General features: G+C 40.7%; 1 protein-coding gene across 1 annotated transcript in view; it reads left to right on the top strand.

The window, feature by feature from the left end:
* gpc5a (glypican 5a) overlaps positions 1-12,146 on the top strand; it is a 120,447-nt gene extending 108,301 nt beyond the window's left edge. Inside the window, exon 9 of the mRNA XM_053866768.1 lies at positions 9,402-12,146. Coding sequence (XP_053722743.1) covers positions 9,402-9,553 — 152 coding nt within the window. The 3' untranslated portion in view covers positions 9,554-12,146. The remainder of the gene's footprint in view (positions 1-9,401) is intronic.

Below are 12,146 nucleotides of genomic sequence, written 5' to 3'. Positions count from 1 at the left end.
GTGTGCTGTGTTATTAACTGCTGCTCTTGTTCTCACGGCCATTTTGTGGAAAAAAAAAACAAAAAAACCCCAAAACATAATGTTTTTTTATTACATAATGAAAGCAAAGCAAATGACTTTGGGTCTCGGAACTAACAATATGCAACAAACAGCCTGGATAGCGGCTGTAAGACGCTCAAATATCACTTTCGATGCAGTCACTGGACGCATGTTGGGGTCTTCCCGCATTTTCAGACTGGAACGTTTGAATAAACAAGATCTAAATAAAAGCGGGTGTGTTACTTAGTATACATTCATCTTCAGTTAACCATTGCTTCGGCCTGTTCAGGGTTGGAATTCATTTATGTTTTTTAGCATATTGACTTCTTGACATGTTATATACATAACATATATACATAACTATATATATAACTATTCTGCAGCTTCACAAGTGCCACATACTAACGGCACTCATGTTAGCATATGGATATCACTGCAAAAAAAGCAGAGGCATATTGTGCTGTGCCCTGCGATGGACTGGAGACCTGTCCATGCTGTATTCCTGCCTCTCGCCCAGTGACTGTTGGGATAGGCTCCAGCACTGCCTGCTACCGTGCGTATGTATGCTGTGCTGTTTCATAAGTAGCATCAATTGAAGGTAAAGCCGACCACCGCTACTGATTTTGTAGCTCATATGGATAAAGTCTGCCAGTTTTTGTGGAATGTTTTGACACCAGTATCGTCCATTAACTTTTTCTTTTTTCATTGCATTGACATTTTTTCTCTCTGACAGCGCTGCATTGAAATGTAAATGTAAACAAAGTCTGTTGACCGTAAACATGGCAACCACAGCCCACAATGCATTGCCAAGCCCTATGGTCTTTCATAAATCCATTCCCATTCTTCTCCATTCAAACACATTTCCGCTTATTTCTTTTCAACCCTCTAAAACAGCGATTCCGGGGGCCACGGTTTGGCCACGAGCACCTCCTAGAGGTCAGCTTAAAGTTTTTAGTTTTACTCATTTGGGCGGCGAGACGCTCAGTTTTAATACATTAGCCACATATGGTGGCAGTAGTGTGTCACTGAATTGACTTGACAGCTGCAAATCTGTGACAGTTAACAACTATGAAGAAGTTCTTGAAAAGAAAAAATGATGAAAGTGATGCCGCCCCCAACAGTAAAAACGGTTCATGAAAGCAACTGTTGAATCAGTTTTTAAAATTAATTAGAACATTTTATGGCAATACTTTAAATGACACTTATCTTCTTTGGAGTTTAAATAAAATATATTTTTATGTTGTGATATTTAGACATGGATTTATCATATTTATTTTATTCAGAATTGTATTCAGTTTTTTCCAATTTTTTCAACAGTTTGCACCAGGTGTTTTTTTTTCTTCTTTTTTTTAGTAAATTTGATGAATATGACTTGCACCGGGTTCTGCTGCTGGTTAAACTTTTCGATGACAAATATCTTCGGCATGATCACATGGTTTCGTGTCATTTCACAACATCCTTGTTTGTTTACGTGTAAGTAGATTAAATATGGTTATTGATCACAAATGAAACTAAGAGTAATGAATCACTTCTATGACTTAACTGGGCCCCGGTCCCATTTCCTCTGGGCAAGGTGGGCCCCGAGATCAAAAAGGTTCACAACCCCTGCTCTAGAAGACACCAAGAGTTCAACAATGAACGTAGAATTCAGTTCCCTTTGGATCCTGAAAAAGGCTGAAGCAGCTGAACAGCTTGTGTTTCCAACTTTGTGGAAGAGCTAATGTTAAATACGGAGCGGTAATCGAGTTCTGAATGGACTAAGGAGTAATTGGGCCGAGTGTTCCTGCATGGAGTGCGACCCAGAGAGCAATCATGGGCCGCTCGGTAACCTCTGTGCTCCAAAGCCACATGGAAGAGATCTTCATCTCGCTGAGGCAAACAGCCATCAGTGGCCTAATCACCCATAAGTGATTCCACAGCTGGTCTAATGAATTTGGGCCGGGCCTGTGATCCAGGGGAATAATGCTCAGAGCTGCCTATGTTTATCTAAAGGTTAATGGAAGGTTAATAAGAGAGGGAACTAAGCAAATTTAGAAACATTATTATGCAAATTGTGTTTTCTGAGCAGGGCTCATATGAAGATGTGGAGCGGCGTGTTAAATGGTTGTTGATCTCTTTTAATAGGTAAAATAAATAAAACCTTTCAGCTGTTATTTAAAACTGTCTTGACACACTCAAATGGCCCACTAACCCTTGTGGGCCTTTTTGTGTTCCCCGTGTGCATGAGCCTGCTTTCTTAGTTGGGCCCAAACTCAGATTGGTGTCTGATGGTATCATGCTGACCTAAGCATTTCAGCCCGATATAATGCTGCGATGCTGCAACTGAGTGATTCCAATATTCACTTGAAAATAAAGCCAGATGGGAATGCTTCAGGCGGACATTCCCTCCATTCCCCTTGCATTTTTTTTTCATAGTTGGAATATGCATCTTTAGTCACATGGGAAATTCTCTCCAAAGCAGTTTTAATCTGCTTTTATTCAAGCACACAAAGGACGATCATCCCTTAATGCCTTCATTTGTTGCAGCATATTTCAGCTTGACCCTGTCCAGGTTTTGTGGCGGTGCATGGGAGTGGTTTGCTGTCGCATGGCATCAGTGGCACGCAGTCATGGCCCATTTACAGTCTCATATTTGTCCCTTGGAATTGTATTCTTGAATTCATCTTGCTGCTTTGGTTCCTGTGTTTGGCTTCCAGCCTTTTTTTTTTTCCAGCCAGTTTGCACGACATGCACCTGTGTTGTGCCATGGCACCGCAGCTAATTGTCAACCATCCTAAAAAAATGTGGCAGTTTACACTTACTGTGTCTGTGCTGCAGCTCGCGGCAGTCTTCCGCTGGAGATTCCGCAAGTTCTTCTCTTCTGTAGCAGCTGCGGCACAAAGAGGAGGAAGGACAGCAAGAAAAAATAAAAGCACACAGCTTCAGTACCTCATGATCGCTATGAAAACCAACATTTTTCTTTCTCCATCCCCCTTGGTGTTGATGCTGAAGTCTGTTTTATAAATGTATTTATATGTATTTATTTTTTATAGCTTGACAGCAACACATTCACACAGTTTTGTTTTTATGCGTTGTGGGGACATTCCATTGAAATAATGCTTTCCTCAGCCTCTTAACCGCCTAAAACAAATGGCTTATCTTATCCTGGACCTAAATCAATCTTAAATTCCATTGTAATGACACAGTTATTTTGAAGCTTTCATCCTCAAATTGAGGCTTGGGGACTGGCACAAGGAGGTGTGTGGGGAAGAAGCTGTTCCTGTGACGGGAGGTTCTGGTCTAGATCGACCACAGCCTTCTGCCAGAGGGAAGGGGGACAAACAGTCCATGACCAGGGTGAGAAGGGTACAAGGACACAAATCACACACACACGCTCAATTCAAGGTACACTTTTCTAGTGGCACAGTTGTGACGAGTGGTTGTGAAGCCTGGAGCCAGCTACTTTGAAGGGTTGTTAGCTTTGCTTTTATATTTGCTTGAAAGTGGAGACCGATTCAGAGCAACACGCTGGTCTTCTTCTTCTAAAAGTTCTAGAACGACTGGCCAGGATGATGCTTGATATCTAGTGGCATCTCTCAGCAGCTCTGCGCCGGATATTTCTGAATATAAAAACAATCATCGCAGGGAGGAAGAAGTTAACAATGATGTACAAACCCTACGTTATTGCTGTGTGTAACTGTCACTACTCATTAAGAGGTTTATTGAGTTGGCTTGGTCTCCACTGAAGACCCAGACGTCAAGTGCACTGACAACCCCTGCATGAGGTTGGCTTGAAGAGGACGGTGGAAGCTGCAGCTGTCAACAGCAACTGAGAGGAAGATGAGTTTGGGCAGCTTCACCAGCACACGTCTAGTTAAACTGGCCCTGAGGTGTTGATGTTTTGTTTTCCTCCGTGAAGAAAGAAACTCTCCATGAAATATTAAACCACTCTCCACTTTAAGGCTCTCTGAAGACGTTAACGCAATATTAACAGAATGTTTTTAAGATTTTCTTTGAGGTGTAGTCCAGGTTTTGCACTTATATTTTGAGATTCTTGTTGACAGTCTCTGCTCCAGCATAGCGAACAAAATGAAACTCAGTCTAAGTGCGTAATTTAATTATGTCAGTAGCCACGTCCTGACTGTTTTCTGGTGCAATTATTGCAAATCTATAGGGCCATTTTTCATTGTTTAACTGCCCCATTTGGCCATTCAGGCTGTCTGTTATGTCATTTGCTTGAATGATCTTGCACACACTGAAGAAGATCAGCAGACTGGAAGCACAGTGCTGAGCTTTCCAAGTTGATTTGTATTCTGCCTTGGTGGGCAAGCGGAGTGAGTGACTCGTGATCAGAGCCCAGTATTGACCGCTCACAGGATGTAATGGAGGCTGGAGTGATGGGATCCAGGACACTCTCTCCCTGTGACATGTGCACTAGAGCCGTAGAGGATGTAACTGAAAACACTTCATCATCCTGCAGCTTTATGCAAAGACTCTCCGCTGTCTAGAATAATGCTTCAACCTTCGATTCCATTTCATTGATCCTCGTTCACTCCATTATTACACGCAAGCTGAATGGATGTAGGTCAGGCCAAACATTAGCCAAGCATTTTACTTCTAGTCCTGAAGATGAATTAATCTGACATCGAGATAGTGACTGCGGTCACATGCAGAGAGTAGCCCGACTCAGGCAATAGCTTGATCAAGCCACAGAGTCCGATGGGTTTACATGCAGTGCAGTGAAAATGGAACTACGGTAGTTCACCTCCCTGATGAGGGGTGGCGCTGTGAGCTCTTTCGTCCTTCCGGTTCTTATGACCATAAAAGAAACGGCTGAAGTTGACAAGCAGCAACGAGCAGTTTCAGACTCTTATACTGAACTCTGAAGCTCATCTCCCAGTCCGCTCATAGTCGAGCGACTCGGCAGATTGTCAATTGTGTATCCAGCTGTCAAGGTCTTTCTTCACTCTTGTTCCCTGTAAGATCTCCAGTGAAATGATGCCCTGCCTTTTATTAATTCCCTCCTTTGTTTTGGCAGTTTCCTCATGTTTTTTTTTTCATTCATTTTGGTCATCTCACTTTGATAACTTCCTTCATTTTATCTGTTATGACGGAATCTGTTTCTTCAATTTTTAAAATTGAATTTTAAATGCCATTCTTATTGACTCACCTGCTCTATTGTCTGTGGCCTCCAGCAGGGACCTTAGGAACAGGAACACATAATTCAGATGACTTGCCGTCCCCTTTTCAGCCGTGTCTTTTGCAGCTGCGGTTATTGAAAACAGTTTGTGTTTTCTCGGACTGGCAGGTTTCATTCAGGAGATTCAGTGTCTTGTGACCTTCTAGTCTTATTACCAGACTAGACTGTTGGAAATTTAGATACATCAAACCAACTGATCTTGTTCCATATCTTTTTATTCCTTTTCGGGAACAGTAGTTTCCTTCCAAAAACTCAACTTTAGTGGGTGTCAATTGGGGACAATCCCCTGTTGAATGGAGATTGCCAAACCCCTTTCTATCTCTGAGTTTAGCTGTTGTCATTGTTTGAAGCAAAACACAGTTTTCTAGATGAGTGTACTAAACCCTCTATTTGAAGAAGCACCTTGGAACAAAAGCTCTCAAGTGAATATGAAAAAAAGATGTGTGTGTGTGCTCAGCCTTCACAATTGCCATTGCCTATCAGTTATAAGTGTATTTTCCTGCTGCACTTTGCGGGCTATTGATCACTGTTGGTCCCTGTCGTCAGGAATCAGCTCCTATTGATTTCACTTCAGCAGTAAGCCTCTCTCTCCGACCCGTGTCTCCTCACACGCAAGACATTTGTCCAAACTCTGGGAGCTCCTAACTGACGGTGCTAACTTTACAAAGAAGTAGACGCACACTTCTAAATGAAACAGCATTTAAACATATGAGTATACGCATGAAATGAAGGACGTCTTATAGTAATTTGATTTGTTCCGGTGACACATAACACAGCATTGTGCATTATGCTGCTCTGCTTTAGATTGAGAATGTCAGCGCTTCAAGTCCAGCTTCTGTCAACCGGCTGTCTGAGTTTTCATTCTACTGTGTGCTAATGGCAGCACTGCGAAATATTAATTAGATCATGCCATGGTATATTTATTTTTTTGTTCCGTTTTGAACACATTCTTTGTCATTTGTCGACTTTGATGCGACAATGTTGAGAACTGAGATGTTGGGGAAGGAAAAAAAACCCCCACAAACTATTTTGACAAATTTTCTGGATAATATTTGAGATTTGAGTCAAATTTTAAGGCTGACCAAAAACTTTTTGTTGACGAACATGTCAGTCATCATCGCCAGTGTGGTAACGGTTGATGGCTACTATCGATCTCAAACTAAATGTACTTCCGAGAATGTTTTCATTTCTACCAATGAGCAGGCACAAAGATATGGAAAGCTGAAAACGTAGACTGCTGAGTCATGAAGTTTCAGCGCCGAGAAACTGTGGAGGTCATCGGCTTGTCATTTGTGAAATAAGGGGCCAAAAAAAAAAATCCCCATTTTGTCTTTCAGAACTATTGTCCTAGTCACTATCCAAACAAGAGTACATTTTCTGGAATTTTATCAACACGCCCATGTTTTAAATCTAATTCAAACCTTCTGCTCTAATAACGTCAGATGTCTCAAAGGTTTGAAATTTTGCACTTTATTATGAAACTTATTTTACTGTATCACAGTTTTAGCTGGTGAGTAGTTCCAATTTGCATATTTAAAAAATGATAAATATAAAAATTGGTATTTTAGTTTATTCATTACACAAAATGCAGTTTTGTGGTTTAAATAATGTGACAATATTGAACCACTTTTTGGATCAGGAAAGTTACCTGATTGAATTGCAAACATTCTGTTTTGAGGTAATGAAACTTTCAGTTTGTATGTTGGGAGTTTTTTTTCCTTTTTTACATTTTTTTTTCCATCAGCGCATCTATTGTAATGCTGGCATGACACTGTGTATCATTGCATTGATGGCAGGATGAGGCCAGTTAGCCATGAACTGAGTTGTGCAAGCGTGCCATTATTATTTAACCACCTCAGACGTCTCTGTCTCGCCTGGTAAATTGATTATAACGGTCTAAAACCAGCTTGTTTTTTATTATTCATAGCACGTACAAAGAGAAAAAAAGTGCTCACACAGAGCTGCGGAGCTTCTGTGAGTACACATATTAATTAGAGCCCCTCTGGCAGATGTGACGTCGCAGACCAAGAACAATAGTGACAATTAAAAAACAACATTTTTCTGTGTAGTTTAATACCACGCAATAAACAGTCTTTGTTGTCGTGAACTCAGTCTATCTGAAGTTAAATCTATTTATGTGTGGAGTGTAAAATACAACTGAATGAAGACAGAGATGAAAAAGTGGCCAGAAACAGTGGTTATTCTGAGTTTGTCGTTGGAGTGTACATCAGGTAAAACTCACAAAAAACAGTAAATGGTCCCTGGAGACTTTTCTCTATATTTCTCTGGAGATAAAGTTTGATACGGCTGCTTTTATAGACTTTGAAGAGGGTCAGAGTGAGAGCAATTCTGTGCCAGACAGACATCTTCACCTAATGCTTGAAGGCAGTGCTGAAGTCCTCCAGCTGCCGGGTCACCTGTCGGACTTCAGCTCTCATCTGGAAAGCTACGGAAAGGAAATGGTCTCTGAGGAAATCCACTGATAAAATCAGCTTTGAAAAGAGCAAATTGTATTAATGTAGGAGCACTGTTTCCCTCCAAGATGCATTAGTGGAGCCGTGTAGTGAAAAAGTGAGTCAGACTAACTTATCGTTGACATGAAGTGAGTTTATTGGTGTCACCACTGGTGAGAATGTCACTTCTGAAGATGGTGAAGCCACTCCTTGGCATGAGGGATGTTTCCTTGTTGTTACTGGATGAAGAATTGTTTGTTCATTGGGTTTAGGTGTATTTTTACTTGGATTTGGTGTATGTTTTGATGTATGTCGATGGAACACTGTCCTCCTTATGGATGTATCAGTGAAGTCACGAGCTAATGGACAAAGTATCCAATATATCTTGGATGCAAGCACTCAATCCATCAACCATTTTTTACTGAGAAAAACTCGATACAGCACAAACACAAAATACTAAAATGATTATGTTGAATTAAGTCAAAGTTGAATTAAATCGGGTAATTCAATTTCATTTTAAGCCAGTACTTTTTTGTTGCAGTCTGAACACTGCAGCTTATGCTACAATATGTTGATTTTTACAGGGTAAATAGTGTCATGTTGCCAAGATATTGCGCCTTGTCACATCAAACGGATTAAATCACAGGCGTTTTATTTACCTTAACGCTCTCGAAATGAGCTGTTTTCGTCCGTGTGTCCGCAGCTCCGCTAACAGAGCCGATCTGCTGGAGAACTGGAGACAAGAACCACCAGCTGAGACCGCACCTTCAGACTCACAGGCGAAAATGGTGCATTTTGAGCACTTTATTGTCAATAAAAGATCGATGGAAGGTCTCCAGTGAGATGATGCCCTGCCTTTTATTAATTTCCTCATGTTTTTTTTTTTCATTCATTTTTGTAATTTCACTTTGATAACTTCATTCATTTTATCTGTTATGATGGAATCTGTTTCTTCAATTTTTAAAATTGAATTTTAAATGCCATTCTTATTGACTCACCTGCTCTATTGTCTGTGGCCTCCAGCAGGGACCTTAGGAACAGGAGCACATAATTCAGATGGCTTGCCATCCCCTTTTCAGCCGTGTATTTTCCTCAGACTTTCAGCCAGTCTCTGCTGCTACAGTTATTGAAAACAGTTATATCAGCTATTTGTGTTGTCTCGGTCTGGCAGGTAGCATTGAGGAAATTCAGCTTCTTGTGACCTTGTAGTCTTATTGCCAGACTAGACTGTACAAAATTTAGGTACATCAAACCAACTGATCTTGTTTTTTATATCTTTTTATTCCTTTCCGGGAAAAGCAGTTCAAAGATGTGAGGAGTCCATGATTCAAGTTGAGAACATTACAGAGTTAGTTTCATGAGTCAAATGAATCCAAATGACATTCAGGTCAAGAACTAATCTCACATCACCAGTCTACAATGTATTGTTTCTTGTTTCCAGAATTAAAAAATATGGAGGGCAATTGATAACATGCTTATCATCATTTCAATTTGGCAAGAAATGCAGATGATGTCTGCGATAATACAGACCGGAAACTAGCGTATGTAGTCACCACGGCGTGATGCCAACATCTAGATCACTCACGTGGCGCATTAGAAAAATGTTTTTGTATCATTCTGCTAACAAGGAGATGAATTCATCCAGAAACATATCTTTTAAAATGATGAAAGTGGAAGATGCTTTCATAATAATGAACTTTCCTCTGATGCGTTTCCTTCTTTCCCTGCAGTGACTCCTGAAGTGAAAGGTGATCACAACCACCGCCGTCAACATCCACCTGCCAACGATTCCGGACTCAGTAACCCATCCAGAGGCCTCAGACTGACTGTATCCGTGGCCGTCTTCATCATACCCTGGTTACTTATACTCCTGGCCTTGTAAAAGCTGCCTTTTTTTTCCCGCCATTGAACTTTCAAGACCTGGCTTGTAGCTCTTATTTATCAGGAAGCACAGCGGCCAGTGGAAATAACAAGCTTGAATATGTAATGGCGAACACCACCTCCATACGGTGAAGGGCACCGGCCCTCCACATACAAGACTGTCTGGGAAGTTCATGACACATGCTGGGGTGGAAAGCAAACTAACATTTGTGAATATAATTAGAATATTTTTACAGTGTCTTGTGTCAATATCGATTCATTCAAATACTTTATTTATAACAAAAATATCTTGATGCATTTTTCTAATGAAAAACTGAATAATATATGATGACAGATTTATGACGATTTATGATTTCAAGGCTTTTAAATTGAATGGAATGTGTGTTTTGACTGTGGTGGATGAGGCCAAAAAAGTTGGTGCCATTGTGTTGTTTTGGCATCAAAATCAGAGATGCAAAGTCCATCCGTTTTTTAGCATAAATCAATATTGTGGCCACCTCTCAAAATTGTGATGGAAATTTTCAATTCAAACTTGTTTTGCTCTTATTTTCAAGCACTTTTGTCAAGAAACCGGAAGTCAGAATGAAGGCACGTTTACTTAACCTTTGGGTAGTGAGTCGCTCACCAAAGAGAAAAGAATGAAGAGTGAAAAATTATCTTCAAAGTCAAAATTCTGGAAAACGTGGACACGCCCAAGGTTACATGTCAATTTCCAGAGATGATTATATTCCTGTGTCCAACCTATGCACAGTAGCTAACCATGACAGCAACATTATCCATCACATTCCAATGGATAGTTCATAAGGAGGATAGAAAACCTCGATCAACCTCCAAATGAATTGAAGGTGACCTGCTGACATAAGGCGTGTTGTCATCTGAATAACCCCTTGGCACTGGACCCAGTGGGGTGCCATTTCTGACAAGACAGATCGGAGTTCAGTCCGTCTGGGCAACACTTCCTCACTCCCATGGTGCAATATAATGACGCTGGGATGTGGACTTTTTCATGTTGAGTAGTTAATGGTTGCTCCACAACACATCACATTAAAAAAACAACAAAAAACTGAGGATGAATCAGAATCAGAATCAGAATGAGATTTATTGCCATGGTCAGTGGGGAGCCCACTGACTAGGAAAGTGTCTTGAAATAAAGTGCAACAAAAAACAAATAAAATAAAATAAAATAAAATAAAATAAATAGAATAACAACATAATAACAACAAGGCTGTTCACGAATTTAACAGTCTGATGGCTGAGGGGAAGAAGCTGTTCCTGTGACGGGAGGTTCTGGTCTGGATGGACCGCAGCCTCCTGCCAGAGGGAAGAGGAACAAACAGTCCATGTCCAGGGTGAGAGGGGTCGGATGGGGTGAGATAAGCATGTCACGTCATGTGACTTCAGGAAGGAGAGCAAGGAAAGGCAATTGACATCTAACTATTTCCGTATGCTGCACAGAAAGGAAAGCTTTTACCCCATTGCAACACCTATGTGTCAACATGCAACGGTCACCATATGCAAAAGTCAATGTATTACACCAGGGGTCACCAACCGGGAGCTACACCAAGGGCACTGTGTGAACCGCAGGGCTTCCCTCAGTTCAGTACGCACTTCTGAAATCGGGGATATATGATGAATGAATGATATTCCTTGTCTCATTGCTGAGTTTTCACAATCATTGCCAATGGTGTAACAGAAAAAGAAAAATCCAAAATAAAATTAAACATAACAAGATGGTTATTACATGAAAATGTATAAATTATTATTATTATTATTTTTTCTCCCTTGTTCTCTGGGGGCCACCTGGTGCCCATGTTGGTGACCCCTGTGTTACATTATGGGAGTGAGGATGGGTTGTTTTAAGAGACGGGCGGATGAGACAGAAGAGCGGATATTGGTAATATGGTCCCTTCAGTCAAGGATATTTTGGGATTGCTTCACTATTCCTGGAACTGCGTCACTTGATTGAGTCAATGTTTTTCATGAAATCTGATGATTACCAAACAATTTGAGGACACAGTGCTGTTCTTCAAATCTGAAAGTCGTTTTGCCAGTAGCCAGAGTAGCTTTTATTTCTAGAAGGTCTGCTCCAGAATGTTGCGTCAAGTGTTCCACTAATGTGGCCTGGGGTGTGTATTGTGCTAAGCTGTTTGAAGTTGGCTTTTCTCAGTTACTGTGTTTCTCCAATATGAGTGGGGAAAAAAAGTGACAATTTTCTGTGTGGCATTTTGTGTCAGAGAAGCAAGATATATTGCTAATATTTTTGGCCACAACGGTACATGCTTGATCAAACTGGAGAGAGCTGGCATCAAACAGACGGTATGATCTGTTTGAATCGAAACAAAAATCCTTGATCCTGATGTCATTTTCACACAGCAGGTTTTAACTCCTTCGATTGTGTTTACTCTTGTGAAATCATCACATTCCAGTTGGTTATATCTCAGCCAAGCCTGAGCGTAGTTGCCTTAAGCCTATAAGGACCTATCTTCATGTTTTTCTCATTATTATAAAAATCTCTGTCAAGTGAAAAATCGACTGACATCTAATGTCAGTGGCAGTGGACATCAATACTATGTTGTTTAAATTGTAAATAAAGA

The sequence above is a fragment of the Synchiropus splendidus genome, chromosome 5, assembly GCF_027744825.2.
Source record: "Synchiropus splendidus isolate RoL2022-P1 chromosome 5, RoL_Sspl_1.0, whole genome shotgun sequence".
In the NCBI taxonomy this organism is placed as follows: domain Eukaryota; kingdom Metazoa; phylum Chordata; class Actinopteri; order Syngnathiformes; family Callionymidae; genus Synchiropus; species Synchiropus splendidus.
Note: the sequence above shows the minus strand (reverse complement) of the source record. Positions and strands in the feature narration are given on the sequence as shown.